This window comes from Simochromis diagramma, unplaced genomic scaffold (assembly GCF_900408965.1).
Source record: "Simochromis diagramma unplaced genomic scaffold, fSimDia1.1 OVJJ01000317.1, whole genome shotgun sequence".
Taxonomy (NCBI): Eukaryota; Metazoa; Chordata; class Actinopteri; order Cichliformes; family Cichlidae; genus Simochromis; species Simochromis diagramma.
Window position 1 is genome coordinate 1,989,222 of NW_024386994.1, and position 17,531 is coordinate 2,006,752.

Consider the following 17,531-nt stretch of genomic DNA (forward strand, 5'->3'; position numbering starts at 1 on the left):
CCTTGTGTTGGCTTGTCACCACGCCCCCTTTTTTTTCCTTTTTTTCCCTTTCCCCCCCCCCACTCTTCACACACTGATAGCAACAAGGGAAGCAAAACTAATCCCACTGAGAATGGAAAACGAGACTGAAAATAAAACAGGAAACATAATGAGATGTAGAAATGACAACACGAGCTTGAGAATAGGATGTGGAACACGCAGACATGAAATACATAACAGACTGGGAACACAAGGAGAGGAACATGGGATCAGATAAGAGGGACAAGGGACGGACATAACTAAAAGTATAGCGGAAAAGAGAGAATTAGACAGGAAATGGGAAAATGACACAAGCGAGGGAGCATGGAAGATAATATTAACTAAAACCCAAGACACACTAAGGAATAACACGAGAACTTAATATCCTAGTACATCCTAAGAACTCAAAAATACAAAATAAACTCACATTGCCCAGCGCCCTGATAAGTGCGCTTAATCAGCATGAAGTCATACTCTGCCTCTTGTTTTCCCTGGGTTTTTTTGTGAGTTTTGCTTGTTGAATGTTTCTTTTGTCTGCCCCTTTTCGCTTTGCCTGTTACAAAGACTGTCTTCCCGTATGACTGTATGAAGGAAGCTGCCATATACTGGCCTTTAACAGACTGGATTAGCCATAAGTTTTTAAAAAACTTATGGCTCCAAATTATTCATTGAGAGAGCTATAGCTCTGTTCAAATCACACAAAAACAACAAGAGTCAGGCGACATGAGGAAAGCTGAAATTCATGTTGATTAAATTGCCAACAGATATTAGCTCTATAGTGTTATTTATTAAAACAAACAAAAAATGTTTTACTAAAATCCATATATCTATCAAAAGTTACATTTTTATGGTTGTTTCTTCAGTTGTTTTCCCTCTGATTTTCATCTGAAAGGAACCTATTATTTACCTATTTTTATTAAATGTGTGGTAAACAGAAACAATGGAACCTGATGGCTGTCATACTTAGAGTGAGAGTCAAATGGTCTGAAGGGGGAGGAAGAGAGGGCTGAGTGAAATTACTTATCACTTCACAGGAAGAAACAGCACAGTGTGATCTGAGAGCAGCTGAAATCACAAGGCCTCTGCAGCCAGTAATGCTATAGTGAAACCTGGCCTACCTATTGTTTGATTTTATAGGAACAAGACAGATGTTGCAGGTAATGAACAAAGTCTATGCAACAGTAAGACTTCACCAATAATAAGAAATATCAGATGTTCTTATTGATTTCAATGGGAGTGCTCCTTGAAAAAGCTTTCCACTTGCTGATTTACTTATGAATGTTACTTAATATTGTATCCAGTATCGAGTAAATGTATGTATGTATGTATGTATGTATGTATGACAAAAAGAATAGCTTTCTCCCTTGATATCTGAACATGTGTAGCGGCCCACCCCATTTTCTGCTGTGTTGACAACACTGTATAATGAAACCTATATACAGAAATAGCATTAACTGCTTTCACATTAAAGTTTCACATCTTTCTTTTGGTTGTTTAAATCAACTTTTTTAATGCATGTAGACAAGATCAAAACAGTCAGTTGAGGAGGAACGGTGTGGCATCCTTCTGGTGAATAAAAAAATGGATCCAGTCCGAGGCTGTACCCTTACTCTTAAAAATACTTGCTGATAGTAGAGTTTTGAGAAGAATGAGAATGTGAACACTGCATGAACTACATGTAGGACAAATCTTCATGTACTGTAGTGTTTATAACCAGTGTATTATTACCACTGAGTGCAGTGGATAAGCATGCTTAGTTACTGTTGCCTTATGATAGCTGAACCCAATCTCCTCATTCTCCTCTCTCAGATCTCATATTGTGCTGTTTCTTCCTGTGAAGTGATAAGTAATTTCACTCAGCCCTCTCTTCCTCCCCCTTCAGACCATTTGACTCTCACTCTAAGTATGACAGTCATCAGGTTCCATTGTTTCTGTTTACCACACATTTAATAAAAATAGGTAAATAATAGGTTCCTTTCAGATGAAAATCAGAGGGAAAACAACTGAAGAAACAACCATAAAAATGTAACTTTTGATAGATATATGGATTTTAGTAAAACATTTTTTTGTTTGTTTTAATAAATAACACTATAGAGCTAATATCTGTTGGCAATTTAATCAACATAAATTTCAGCTTCCCTTATGTCGCCTGACTCTTGTTGTTTTTGTGTGATTTGAACAGAGCTATAGCTCTCTCAATGAATAATTTGGAGCCATAAGTTTTTTAAAAAGTGGCTAATCCAGTCTGTTAAAGGCCAGTATATGGCAGCTTCCTTCATACAGTCATACGGGAAGACAGTCTTTGTAACAGGCAAAGCGAAAAGGGGCAGACAAAAGAAACATTCAACAAGCAAAACTCACAAAAAAACCCAGGGAAAACAAGAGGCAGAGTATGACTTCATGCTGATTAAGCGCACTTATCAGGGCGCTGGGCAATGTGATTTTATTTTGTATTTTTGAGTTCTTAGGATGTACTAGGATATTAAGTTCTCGTGTTATTCCTTAGTGTGTCTTGGGTTTTAGTTAATATTATCTTCCATACTCCCTCGCTTGTGTCATTTTCCCGTTTCCTGTCTAATTCTCTCTTTTCCGCTATACTTTTAGTTATGTCTGTCCCTTGTCCCTCTTATCTGATCCCATGTTCCTCTCCTTGTGTTCCCAGTCTGTTATGTATTTCATGTCTGCGTGTTCCACATCCTATCGTCAAGCTCGTGTTGTCATTTCTACATCTCATTATGTTTCCTGTTTTGTTTTCAGTCTCTTTTTCCATTCTCAGTGGGATTAGTTTTGCTTCCCTTGTGGCATCATGTTTATTTGTGTCAGCTGTGTTTGCTATGTGTTTCCACTTCCCTCGTTACTCTTATGTGTATTTATGTCTTCTGCCTCCCTTTGGGGTGACTGTGGCTCAGGTGGTAGAGCAGATCAGCTATTGAGTGGAAGTTTGGTAGTTAAATCCTTGGCTTCCCCAGTCTGCATGCCAAATATCCTTGGGCAAAATCTTAACTAAATACTGCTCTCCAATGTGGCCATCAGAGTGTGAATGTTGGTTAGATTGCTCTTGATTATAGAAGGAAGTGATTGGGTGAATGAGGCATGTTGTATACAGCACTTTGAGTACTCTGGCAGAGTAGAAAAAAGTGCTATATGAGAATCACTCTATTTACCACTTTGTTCATTTTTGGGTCCCTTGTCCATCTTATCCTATTTCTTTCTAGTCAAAAACTACATTGTCAGGTTCACATTGTTGAACACACACACGCACGCACGCACACGCACGAGTGCGCGCGCACACACACACACACACACACACACACACACACACACACACACACACACACACACACACACACACACACACACACACACACACTTACCTACACAACGCACAGACTGATACTCTTTATTCACATGTATACCTATGTAAGACGTCATATGTTAATAAACCTATGCATATTCATGTAACCTCAATAAAGAGCAGTGTTACGAGGGAGCAGACGAGAGCAACTAAGGTCAAGCGAAGGAACAGCGCTCGTCCGGTTCTCTCCTTCATGCATGAGTAACACAATGAACTTTGCCTACTTGTGTCTTGCTTTGCTGTGTAGTAAAGTTTTCTCGTTCCAGCGGTGGGGTTGTGCTAGACAGACCCATCATACATATAAACTACAAAAACTACAACAGAATAAGTGAAAATTATTTTCTTTACAAATAACTCTCACTAAACTAACACAGCCAATCACTCAACATGTTTGTTCTCTTGGCTCATATTGACTTCATAGTCAATGATGTTTTTGCTTTTTTAAGACCTTAACTTAACATTGCACTCAAAAACAAACAAATCCACCCTAACAAAAAAAAAAGTAAGTTCAAGGACCAAATTGCATTAGATTTCTTCATGTCAAGGTAGGGGTGACAGGGAAGTGGCCCACGGGTCACGAGTTTGAGACCCCTGCTTTAAATGAAACATTCAGGATGCCATTGTTTCGTCATTTATATCTGTAGAGACCTTGTTTCAGTTGTGTGTGACAAATCACAATGCCTTTGTCTTTTTCTTTTCAGGAGAGAGCTGACATATTAGGACAAAATAATAACCATAACAAAAACACCATTGTACACACAGAGAATGCACTTTATCTGCCAACATAATAAACAACGTGAGTTTCCACTTTTCTCTCTATTGCAGGCCTTCTGCTTCTTGTTTTGGCAAGAAGCCACAATGCTGCAGAGTCCAGGTGAAGAGAGCCCTCATCCTGCAAATGAACAGTTTAGAGTCACATACAAAAACAAAAGCAAAAAAAGAGACTGTCATTGCACCCATCTTATTCCTGACAGTCTGGTGCCTTGTAAACAGATAATTTTGGACTTTTAAAAAGCCATGACTGAGTGCACATCTGAGTGATACTGCTGAACAAGTACAAAATTGCTTTCCTTGAGTGTCATCTACTTAAATCAGAGATATCAGAGAAAAATCTGATGAAGCTCTAAAAAGAGTAGAAGAAATCTAACATCAAAAGGCAGAAAGAGTGCTACAAATAGGATAAGACAGCTTTGCTGGCAATACACGGTTAATGTTGCAAGATCATACTTTATATATATATATATATGTGTATATATATATATATATATGTGTATATATATATATATATATATATATATATATATATATATATATATTTGAAATTACTTCTTTTTTCTAATATAAAGGCTATCACAGTTATAAATTACCTGTAACACAGCTTTTGAGTAACAAAAAATGTGCTCCATCTTGTTTCTTTCAAGATGCAGCTCGTTCTTTGAGGCTAAAACACAAAGTAAAAAGTTAGAAGTTTGTACATGATTGTTACAGATATATGAGGATGTTTGATAAATCACTTGTTTCTGTACCTGCATGAAGCTGCCTGACTTTAATAGCCAAAGCAGCAGAAGTCATCATGAAGAAAACAGCCATGCTGATAAACATCACAGTGCCAGCTTTTGTATTTCCATTACACTCTTCTGCAGTAAAGATTGAAAAGGTATTTAAATGGTGTTAGAAAGTTACCCTAGCACGCCAAACTGTTTAAGTGGATGTTTATCAATTGCAAATACAAGACCAATCAGACCAGGAGTGACATACAGTGGGGCAAAAAAGTATTTAGTCAGCCACCGATTGTGCAAGTTCCCCCACTTAAAATGATGACAGAGGTCAGTAATTTGCACCAGAGGTACACTTCAACTGTGAGAGACAGAATGTGAAAAAAAAAAATCCATGAATTTACATGGTAGGATTTGTAAAGAATTTATTCGTAAATTAGGGTGGAAAATAAGTATTTGGTCACCTCAAACAAGGAAAATCTCTGGCTCTCACAGACCTGTAACGTCTTCTGTAAGAAGCTTTTCTGTCCCCCACTCGTTACCTGTATGAATGGCACCTGTTTGAACTCATCATCTGTATAAAAGACACCTGTCCACAGCCTCAAACAGTCAGACTCCAAACTCCGCCATGGCCAAGACCAAAGAGCTTTCGAAGGACACCAGGAAAAGTATTGTAGACCTGCACCAGACTGGGAAGAGTGAATCTACAATAGGCAAGCAGCTTGGTGTGAAAAAATCAACTGTGGGAGCAATCATCAGAAAATGGAAGACATACAAGACCACTGATAATCTCCCTCGATCTGGGGCTCCACGCAAGATCTCATCCCGTGGGGTCAAAATGATCATGAGAACGGTGAGCAAAGATCCCAGAACCACACGGGCGGACCTGGTGAATGACCTGCAGAGAGCTGGGACCAAAGTAACAAAGGTCACCATCAGTAACACACTACAATGGCAGGGAATCAAATCCCGCAGTGCCAGACGTGTTCCGCTGCTGAAGCCAGTGCATGTCCAGGCCCATCTGAAGTTTGCCAGAGAGCACATGGATGATACAGCAGAGGATTGGGAGAATGTCATGTGGTCAGATGAAACCAAAGTAGAACTTTTTGGTATAAACTCAACTCGTCGTGTTTGGAGGAAGAAGAATACTGAGTTGCATCCCAAGAACACCATACCTACTGTGAAGCATGGGGGTGGAAACATCATGCTATGGGGCTGTTTTTCTGCCAAGGGGACAGGACGACTGATCCGTGTTAAGGACAGAATGAATGGGGCCATGTATTGTGAGATTTTGAGCCAAAACCTCCTTCCATCAGTGAGAACTTTGAAGATGAAACGAGGCTGGGTCTTCCAACATGACAATGATCCAAAACACACCGCCCGGGCAACAAAGGAGTGGCTCCGTAAGAAGCATTTGAAAGTCCTGGAGTGGCCTAGCCAGTCTCCAGACCTCAACCCCATAGAAAATCTGTGGCGGGAGTTGAAAGTCCGTGTTGCTCGGCGACAGCCCCAAAACATCACTGCTCTCGAGAAGATCTGCATGGAGGAATGGGCCAAAATACCAGCTACTGTGTGTGCAAACCTGGTAAAGACCTATAGTAAACGTTTGACCTCTGTTATTGCCAACAAAGGTTATGTTACAAAGTATTGAGTTGTATTTTTGTTATTGACCAAATACTTATTTTCCACCCTGATTTACGAATAAATTCTTTACAAATCCTACCATGTGGATTCATGGATTTTTTTTTTTCACATTCTGTCTCTCACAGTTGAAGTGTACCTCTGGTGCAAATTACTGACCTCTGTCATCATTTTAGGTGGGGGAACTTGCACAATCGGTGGCTGACTAAATATTTTTTTGCCCCACTGTATTTAGCCGCATGTTCTCCTTAAATTGCTGACTGTCTAAGTGGTGTCCAAAGTGGTGGTTCCTGAAAACCCTCTCCTGTCTGATCATTTCCTGATAACATTTACATTTACAATAATGGATTACACAGCAGTGGAGAGTAGACTTTATCAAAGTAGATGTCTTTCTGAAAGCAAAGACATCTTAACTCAGTTTAAAAATATAATCCACCCACTGTTATCATCCTCAATGCCCTGTACCAACACAGAGCAGAGCAGCTACCTGAACGCTACTCCAAACCAAGGTTATTATCGTTAACGAAAACTAGAAGTGAAAAAACATTTTCGTTAACGGAAATAAAAATAAAAACAAAAAAAGGAAAACTAACTAAAACTGTAATGAGTGTTCACAAAACTAACTAAAATTAACTGAATTTATAGCAAAAATGTGTTTTGCTTTCGTAGATGTGCGTGTCATACAATAGTCAAGGGTGAAAATGAAGTTTAGTTTCCAGATTTTTTTCTTGCTGTGTCTCATTATGCCAGCAGGCGGCAAGTACGTTAGTCGAGTCGTCTGTGTTGCTGCGTCCACGCGCAGAATCATGTCAGGAAAAGTCAGGAGAAAGCGCCAGAGTCCAATTTGGGATTACTTTGAATATGACTGTGTTTTGGATAAAGCAAGTGTCTTGTAGTGGAAAGAGACAAATTATGAGGGACATTTCTAAAGGGAAAAAAATCCCAGAAACCTTAAAGTGCACTTGAAAAGCTCACACAAGAAGGCTAACCTAGCTTACCTTGAGAAGGCAAGGGAGCACACTCAACCCTCATCCCCAGAAAACAGAAGCTAACCCCAGGCAAGGCAGCGTGATGCATCCCGAGACAACAGGACTGGGATATCTACACAACTGTGGGAGTCAATTGCCTTCAAAAAGTTTATCAATTCACTTGAACCAAAATTGCGAACACCCGGTGCTGCAAGAGTTAATAGTCTCATTGGGGCCAAGATATACATTTTTATAGTTGCCTGGTATCAATGGTTGTTCATCTGCCTTATTTATTTATTTATTTAAAGAACCCATAGGTGGGAATGTGAGTTGTCTTTCTCTGCGTGTTAGCCCTGCGACAGACAGGCGACCTGTCCAGGGTGCAGGGTATGGTAGCTGGAATAGCAACATACCCAAGGATAAGCAGAAGAGCATGACTGATATGATGAAACTGGGATTTTGTTACACATAATTATTGCAAACACAACTAAAACTATAACTGAAACTAATCAAAACTAAACTGAAACTAAGGATTTTCAAAAAAATAAAAACTAAACTAAACTAGCAAACAATTGGTAAAAACTAATTAAAACTGATATAAAATTGAAAATCTGAAGTCAAAACTAAATAAAAAATAAAAACTAATGAAAATTGCAAAACTATTAAAACCCTGCTCCAAACGAGGTCGATTATCTTGTTAATAATGTTACCTCCCTACTACGTACAACTCTGGATACTGTAGCTCCTGTGAAAACTAAGGCCTCAAATCAGAAGTACCTGACTCTGTGGTATAATTCTCAAACACGTACCCTAAAGCAGATGACTCGTAAGCTGGAGAGGAAATGGCATGTCACACATTTAGAGGATCATCATTTAGCCTGGTGAAATAGTTTGTTGCTTTATAAGAAAGCCCTCCGCAAAGTCAGAACATCTTACTATTCATCACTGATTGAAGAAAATAAGAACAACCCCAGATTTCTCTTCAGCACTGTAGCCAGGCTGACAAAATGTCAGAGTTCTTTTGAGCCAACCATCCCTTTAACGCTAACTAGTAATGACTTCATGAACTTCTTCACAAATAAAATTTTAATCATTAGAGAAAAAATTACCCATAATCATCTCACAGATTTAACATTATCTACAGCTACTCTTAGTACCATTGATGTTAAGTTAGACTCTTTTTCTCCAATTGATCTTTCTGAGTTAACTTCAATAATTACTTCCTCCAAACCGTCTTTTAGACCGCTTTCTTACAAAACTGCTCAAAGAAGAAGAAGAAAGAAGAACCTTCCTTTCATATCAAAAATCCTTGAAAGAGTAGTTGTCAAACAGCTAACAGATCATCTGCAGAGGAATGGCTTCTTTGAAGAGTTTCAGTCAGGTTTCAGAGCTCATCACAGCACAGAAACAGCTTTAGTGAAGGTTACAAATGATCTTCTTATGGCCTCTGACAGTGGACTCATCTCTGTGCTTGTCCTGCTAGACCTTAGTGCAGCGTTCGATACTGTTGACCATAATATCCTATTAGAGCGATTAGAACATGCTGTAGGTATTACAGGTACTGTGCTGCAGTGGTTTGTATCATATCTATCTAATAGACTCCAATTTGTACATGTAAATGGAGAGTCCTCTTCACACACTAAGGTCAATTATGGTGTTCCACAGGGTTCGGTGCTAGGACCAATTCTGCTTACATTATACATGCTTCCCCTAGGCATTATCATTAGAAAACATAGCAAATATTTTCACTGCTATGCAGATGGCACCCAACTCTATCTATCTATGAAGCTAGATAACATGTTCTTTAATTCAGATAAAACTGAGGTTATTTTACTCGGCCCTGAAAATCTTAGAAATATGGTATCTAACCAGATTCTTACTCTGGATGGCATTACCTTGGCCTCCAGTAACACTGTGAGGAAACTTGGAGTGATTTTTGACCAGGACATGTCCTTCAACGCACATATTAAACAAATATGTAGGACTGCCTTCTCCATTTGCACAACATCTCTAAAATTAGAAATATTCTGTCTCAGAGTGATGCGGAAAAACTAGTTCATAGATTTGTTATTTCTAGGCTGGACAACTGTAATTGATTATTATCAGGATGTTCTAAAAACTTGCTGTAAAGCCTTCAATTAATCCAAAATGCAGCAGTAAGAGTACTGACAGGGACTACAAAGAGAGAGCAGATTTCTCCTGTATTGGCTTCCTTTCATTGCTCGCTGGTAAATCCAGAATTGAATTCAAAATCCTGCTCCTCACATAATAACATACTCATAAATATCTTAATGACCTTATGTACCACATCACCCTAATAGCGCATTCTTTCCTTTTTGCTAAAGCATATAGTTAGAGCTGGACCAGGTGACCCTGAATCCTCCTTTAGTTATGCTGCAATAGGCATAGGCTGCTGGGGGATTCCCATGATGCATTGAGTTTTTCCTTTTCAGTCAACTTTCTCACTCACTGTGTGTCAATCCGGTCTTTAAGTCCGATGACATTAGCCGTGCCTGGGCTCAAACTCTGCTGCAGGTCCCTAACTGTGGCATCACTGAGAGTTAAAAACTGTCTAAATCCTTTCATCTGTAATAAAATGATCACCATTGCTGCTCTAAGTTTAACATCCAGCCATCCACGAAAACGGAGTTTAAGAAATTTAGCAGAGTTAGAAGTTAGCATGAAGTTAGCTTGCTACTTTGCATCTACGTGATTGCTAGCGACACAGCTATGTTAGCATAATATAAACAGTGAAGGTGGAGGATGAATGCTAACTTTTTTCCACTCAATAAAAGTTAAGGTGAGGATTCCCAAAGGTTCGGGACAAATGCAATCGCATGTCAGGATGCTGTAAACGGACTGAACTTCAATTGGAAGAACAACTGAGATAATCCATGAACAATACGAGCTTAGTTATCAATACACTGCTGCATGGGCTGAGCTGTAGTTATATTGTAAGGTTTTAAAAAATGAGCTTTAAAATGATTAGCGATAATAAAAAACGAGAGGGCCTGCCAGTGATCACTGACTGCTTTCAGGGGCTTGTTGAGATTAAGTAGAACAACAAATAAAGCATTAAAACATGCAAAGAACACAAAAGCCTTATTAAACGTGGAGTCGTTTGGGCCCGGAAGCAGGATTCATCACGTCATCACTTAAAGACCGGATAGACCTCTCTGCATTGAATCATGCTTGTTATTAATCTCTGTCTCTCTTCCACAGCATATCCTCTGTACTGTCTTCCTTCTCTCATCCCCAACCGATCACAGCAGATGGCCCCGCCCCTCCCTGAGCCTGGTTCTGCAGGAGGTTTCTTCCTGTTAAAAGGGAGTTTTTCCTTCCTACTGTTGCCAAAGTGCTTGCTCATAGGGCGTCATTTAATTGTTGGGATTTTCTCTGTATGTTTTATTATAGGGTCTACCTTACAATATAAAGCGCCTTGAGGTGACTGTTGTTGTGATTTGGCTATATAAATAAAATTGATTTGAAAAATGTAATTGATTTGAATAGTTACGATTATGTATTTCAGTTGCACATAAAAGTTTCATACATTTGGATTTGATAGTTAAAAAAAGATGTAATACACTTGGTCAATCAAAAATTAAAAATGAAGTAACCTAAATTGATGTTAAATATTTTTACACAGCAAATGTATTTAAAACAAAATATGTCGGTTTATTTACTAGATTATTGCTGTGTTTTAAAACATAAAAAAACAGATGCTTACTTTATCTTTAAATGGCAAATATACAACACATTGAGTTACACTGTTACACTGTTACACTCTTTATGTTAAAATCATATAATCCAAATTTGATTTTTTTAGATACGCTGACCTGTACAATAACTGTTGATAATAAAATATAACTTAATAAGTAACAAAACTTAAATAGTGCTGAACTAAATCTAGTGAACTACTGTTTAATGTATCGGTCTCCTTCAAATAATATTGACATGGGATTAATTAATTAAAGCAAATCACTACACAGGCAATAACAGATATAAGATCATGACTAACCAAGCCTGATTATAAGAGTAACTTAATTAGCTTTAAGCTACACCGAGACAGGCCATCAGATCCATAATAATATTTACTTATATGGAAAGAAGATTATAAATAAATACACTGAAAGACATGGAATTACATCACCCCAGTTCTGTATGCTTAAAACTTATTTTAAGCGTACTCGCTCTTAACAGATCTTTTGCCCAGGACTCTGGAATGACCTGTCTGACATACAGCTCACAGAGTCCATCCATCCATTCGCTTCCGCTTATCCTTTTTAGGGTCGCGGGGGGCACTGGAGCCTATCCCAGCTGTTATATGGCGAGAGGCGGGGTACACCCTGGACAGGTCGCCAGTCTGTCGCAGGGCCAAGAAAGACCCCGGCCTGATGGGGGAATAGAACTCAGGACCTTCTTGCTCTGCGGCAACAGTGCTAACCACCGTGCCACTGTGCTGCCCAGCTCACAGAGTCATCCGTGCATTTTCTAAATACTTGTCATTACATGACATATCTGTTATACTATTTTATTCTCTGTTATAGAGGCTAAGACCACAGTTGAAGCCACTGTGGTGTTCATTGGTGGGGTTGACGCAATGCCACTGTTATGAATGAAACTTGTAACCAAGTCCAATAACTCCAGCCATACTTATCTTGTCCATTTAACATCTGTATGGTATTCCATCAGTTGCATTTGTTTTTGAACACAGTTCTCTTTATCCAAAAACATTTATCACAACAGCACGACAGTCACAAACTGGTTCTTCTTCCGACCAATAACACCTGGCGCCAATTACGTATGTCTACCTTAAATATGGTCCCATAAACACACCATACTGTAAAACACATTAACACCTAGCAGCGCATATAAGGTAACAACACAAAAATTGCTTCTACATCAGTTTTCTTGTTTCAGTTGTCTTGTTCAATATTCATTAAATATTTTATGTTTTATTTTCAAAGGTGATATATAAATACATTTTTACTAGATCTTTTTTTTACTCATCCATGTATGTGTTACTATGAATGTGTTTCTAATTTTTACTTCTTTGAAATTTGAGGAAATAAAGTGCAAAGGCATATTAATCCACTTGTATTACTTTAGGAATGAAAATTATGCTACAAAACAGGTCACAGTTTACTAGAGTCAAGTGACAAAAGAAAAACATTTTAGAGAGATAAAATTAACCATACCTTGACTACTGAGTTTCACTTCATCATTGGGTTGACCATTTCCTGTAGGCATGGTATAACTTTATACATAACAATTTGATGATAAATCATGTGCAAGAAATAAGCCTTTACCCCACAAGCTTACCTTGAATTCTTAACTCTACTGCATCAGAAATAACTGTGTGTTTATTTGTGTAAAATCCACAGAAATACAGCCCAACATCAGATAAATTCACTTGCTTGATTTGAAGAAAGACAAAGGTGATGTTGGAACTCATAATAAATTTTCCATTTTGAAATCCATCGCAGAACGATGCTGAGCCACGAGATTCAAACATAGAAGAGACACAAGTGGGCTTAGTTTGGTTGACCACTTTAAACCAGTCTGCCTGTGTTTGATGGTTGGAGATGTTGGTGCACTGCAGTGTCACTTCTTCACCGGGCTGGACCTCCACAGTCTGAAACCCAGAACCTGAGACAGAGATCCAGCCTGAAACAAACACCACAGACAAATTAGTATTAAATTAACTGTAATCATTTTCACAGGGTTCCAAAAATATTTAAATTCTGGTAGGATCCATATCTTGGACTGAGAATCATTAGATGCCAGTACTTACAGTGAATACAGAAAAACAACGCTGTTATAACGGTGAAGCTCCCCATTGTATGCTTAATCCAGTTGCTACTCGGACATTTAGTAAACCACACAGCTATTACAAAGGCTTTTAGAGGGCGAGGTGTTTCTAGTTTTTCATCCTGTCAGTGACCTGTTAACACATTGCAGTACCTTGGCTTAAAAATCGTCAAGCCACTTCCTCTTGGTGGTGACGTGCTATTGGATCACAGCGTTGTCATTTCACTTCCTTTGCTAGTGGTGTTTTTTCTAATCTGCATAGCGCATTTAGTTACAAACCTTTACATAACAATTTAGTAACAATGTTTATTTGCTCCTTGGCCTCCTTTATTAATAAAGATACCTATAATAAATTTAGCCTGGTTGTACCTTTGGAGATCACACTCAGTTAACTGAAGACCCAGATCTGCACCCTTGACAACCCTGTAACCAGCCAGGCCCCTGTGATATGTGCAGGTGAAGGAAGCTAAGCCACTGTTAGGTATTCTCCACCAGATTATGTGTGGGCCTGGACCTTCTCTCTGTATGTTGCTGAATTGTTGTTGATTATCATCTGTGCCATGGATATGTTATCTGCAAACTTATATATGAAATTTGTGCTATGAATGGGATTGTAGTCATGTGTGAAAACTGAATATAAGAGTCGACTGAGACCACAGCCCTGAAGGGTGCCAGTGTTAAGGATGGTATGACTGAAGAAGAGAAACTGAAGGAAAATAGCATTATTTCATTCATTTTTTGCTAAAAAAAGAAAAAAGAAGAGGGTTTTGTTGCTCTGTACAAATTATTATAAAGAATCCCTAAAGCTAAGAAGCCCATAAAGCCAGGAAAGCTTAATGTTGAATAAAATAACATTTAGTGAAGAAAGTAAGAACTCCAGGTTTCATTTCAGCACTGTGTGAAGACTCAGAGTCAGAGATCTGTTGAACCAAGTACTAATTTACCATGAAGCTTAAAAGCCAAATACTACTAGCTCTCAGGTAGCTGTAAATAAATCATTACCTAACGCATCACTTGATCTAGCTTTTATTCTTCCTGTCCTGCCACTCCTGCATCCGCATCAGTCATATTTCTGTAAAAGAAAGGATGGACAAAATGCTGGAAACGAGACCAAGAGTGTCCAATTCTCTTTGGTCCACCTAGCTTACATCTTCATCTACTGCTGCCGACAGAGTACGGGCAAAAACAGAAGCTGCACGTGTCGAGCTCTCCTTTGTAGCTGAGCAATAACATACTGACAAGGTCACAGTGAACTTTCTTAAAACTGCATATATATATATATATATATATATATATATATATATATATATTAGGGGTGCAACGATATTCGTATCGATATTGAACCGTTCGATACAGTGCTTTCGGTTCGGTACGCATATGTATCGAACAATACAACATTTGTAATTTATTTTATCAATTTTCCTTCTGACGATGCTGTCTGTGTTGAGCGCTCAGTGAATCTGTGTTCGACTACTCCGCCTAGGCTGCACTGTCGAGCGCAGATCCACTGAGCGCTCAACACAGACAGCATAGTCAGAAGGAAGAGCACAGGGCAAGCTAGCGAGACAGAAGTTAAGCTCTACTTGCAACATTCAGATCTGGCGTTTGGAATTATTTTGGTTTTCATGTGACGTATGACCCTGAAGGTAAGCGAGTCATGGACTAAAGTAAAACAGTATGTTGGATGTGCCATGCAATGCTCAATTACATTGGTGTGAACTAGTGTGTTAGCACAGTTAGCTCGTTAACCGTGTTTGCCGTCTAGCCCCATGCACAGAGCGATCGGCGGTAGCTCGTTAACGGAGATTTGCCGTGTTGTGGCGTTAAGGTCATTTCAACGAGATTAACCTGAAAGCACTAGTGGGAACACAACGAATATGACTGCACATTTACGCCGACATCATCCTAGTGCAAAGACAAGTGGAAGCAGACAAAAAAAAGCAAGCATGCTACTAACTTTAGCCGAGTCATTTAGACAGCTGTTAGCACATGATTCTCCTTATGCTGCTGAGAATATAGCCCAGAAGAAGCGGATAGTATAGCTTTTACTTTGGAAAGAGACATTTCTCTGTAATAAACTCTCTTTTCCAAAGATGAGTGATTCCTCAATCAGATACAGGGCTTGCAATATCGCTAGCCCGACGTCCCGGAGCTAGCGATTTTTTCAGTCGGGCTACCAAAATCTATCTCTGCCCTGCCCGTCGGGCTATTGTAGGAAAAATATATGTCAATGCTTTTGCATTCTTTCAGAAATGTAGCTGGGTAATTATGTCATTGGCATCGGTGAGCCACTGTCAATATGTGACATATTGAAGTCGCGTTTGAATTTGCGCTTGTTTTTTTGCTTTCACTTTGCAATCGTGCGAACTGTGTATAGAGAGCGACAGCACTGATCTGTGAGTGATGATAATTTGTGCACCAATTCCTCTGACATCGTCTTATTAATCGTTAGCTTACTATGCAAACATGACAAGTGAAATCTCCCGCAGCAAGCTTAAACATGTGAGAGGTTGATCGCGCAGAGAATCGCTGAGCTTATGTGAGTGAGCGTGTAAAAGCATTTCAGTTCTGCTGAGCCAAATAAGACAGGTCAGGGTGAAGAAGTGACAGCCAAAGAAAAGCTTACCACAAAACGGAGAAGTTATGACAAATCAGACTATAAGGCAAAAAGAAAGTGCAGCTTTATGGTTTCATGGACAAAAGAATTTCTGTGGCTGCAATATGATGAGCTAAATAACCAGGGCTGCACATAAGTGGTCCGCAGGTGCGCATTCGCTGTCAAAATAAAAAACACGCACAAGGGTTAGGGTTAAATTTAAAAACTGTACTTTTGAGTTAAAATATATATTTATAATTTTAATAAATGACAAATTAAAAATGCATGAACATTTTTTTGTATCGAAAAAATATCGAACCGTGACACCAAAGTATCGAACCGAACCGAACCGTGAATTTTGTGTATCGTTGCACCCCTAATATATATATATATATATATATATATATATATATATATATATATATATATATATATATTTATACTTATATTTATATAAGTATATATTTATACTTATATATACTTATATTTTAGTTCTGCTGAGCCAAATAAGACAGGTCAGGGTGAAGAAGTGACAGCCAAAGAAAAGCTTACCACAAAACGGAAAAGTTATGACAAATCAGACTATAAGGCAAAAAGAAAGTGCAGCTTTATGGTTTCATGGACAAAAGAATTTCTGTGGCTGCAATATGATGAGCTAAATAACCAGGGCTGCACATAAGTGGTCCGCAGGTGCGCATTCGCTGTCAAAGTAAAAAATGCGCACAAGATATGAAGTTGCAACGCGTGTTTGCGTACATAAGATTTTCAGGAGGAGGACAGACATTTGTTTAGAACTCTTAAAGATGTCGAAGAAGCTCCTTTAAGCAATTACTGTGATGTTCCTCCACCTCCAAAGAAATGTCAGAAGGAGTCCGAACCACAAAAGAAGCGCGTATTCTCGGAAAAGTAGTTGCAGGAGGTGAGCTGGCTTCAAACAAATGATGAACGCACAGAGATGTGGTGCGGAATGTGCCGTGAAAATTTAATAAATGACAAATTAAAAAGGCATGAACATTTTTTTTTTGTATCGAAAAAATATCGAACCTTGACACCAAAGTATCGAACCGAACCGAACCGTGAATTTTGTGTATCGTTGCACCCCTAATATATATATATATAGATAGATAGATATAGATGTGTGTGAGTGTATTATTTAAATGTAATTTGTTTGTAATACTAAGGTTCCACATGCCACTGTTGTAGTAGGGCATTAATGATGTTGCATTTGTGGGGGCTCCCAGCCGGAGTCGTATGGACTTCACGCAGGTAAGGCACATTTCCTCCTCTCCCTGTACTAAATTATAAGTTTAAATTTGGTGTATTTTGTTTTATTAAGCATTAGTTCTGAGGGCTAAATATCCCCAAAGTGCTTTTGATTTCTTTGAACGACGAAAATAGTAACCAACAGCCTTATATCTATTATACCACCTATTTATGTGTTTTAATGGGGGTTTAAATATTAAAAGTGATTATCAGTAGTTTATTTTTGAGTATCCTTTGCTTCATATTTGTCTCAACTTAACCCACTATTACATTTGATTTTGATTTTGCTGTTGAGAGAAACCACACCATTGTTTGATATTTGTATGTTTTTATATACTGTGGCCCACAGTGGGATGAAGAGGCGCCTGCTGCTGTGTGTGTCC

The 17,531-nt window shown here is 38.7% G+C and overlaps 1 protein-coding gene across 2 annotated transcripts; it reads right to left on the reverse strand.

Annotated features, from left to right (window-relative positions):
• Window positions 1-3,988: 3,988 nt before the first annotated feature.
• LOC120739177 lies at window positions 3,989-13,456 on the reverse strand. 2 transcript variants are annotated; one of them, XM_040040875.1, is made up of 6 exons: window positions 13,273-13,455; window positions 12,801-13,145; window positions 12,677-12,718; window positions 4,900-5,010; window positions 4,741-4,814; window positions 3,989-4,265 (listed from the first exon to the last, which is right to left on the reverse strand). In XM_040040875.1, the coding sequence occupies exons 1-6, from the start codon at window positions 13,316-13,318 to the stop codon at window positions 4,146-4,148; spliced, it is 738 nt and encodes a 245-aa protein (XP_039896809.1). In that variant the 5' UTR covers window positions 13,319-13,455; the 3' UTR covers window positions 3,989-4,145. The 2 variants fall into 2 exon arrangements, with proteins under 2 accessions (XP_039896809.1, XP_039896810.1); XM_040040876.1 differs by lacking the exon at window positions 4,900-5,010 and having other exon boundaries at window positions 13,273-13,456.
• Between the last annotated feature and the right edge of the window lie 4,075 nt (window positions 13,457-17,531).

Coding starts and splice junctions, on each gene's coding strand:
- LOC120739177 (XM_040040875.1), bottom strand. CDS start 13,318: ATGGGGAGCTTCACCGTTATAACAGCGTTGTTTTTCTGTATTCACT. Junction 5,011..12,676: donor AGTGAAACTCAGTAGTCAAG/GTATGGTTAATT, acceptor TCTTTACTGCAG/AAGAGTGTAATGGAAATACA. Junction 4,815..4,899: donor AGTCAGGCAGCTTCATGCAG/GTACAGAAACAA, acceptor TTTGTGTTTTAG/CCTCAAAGAACGAGCTGCAT.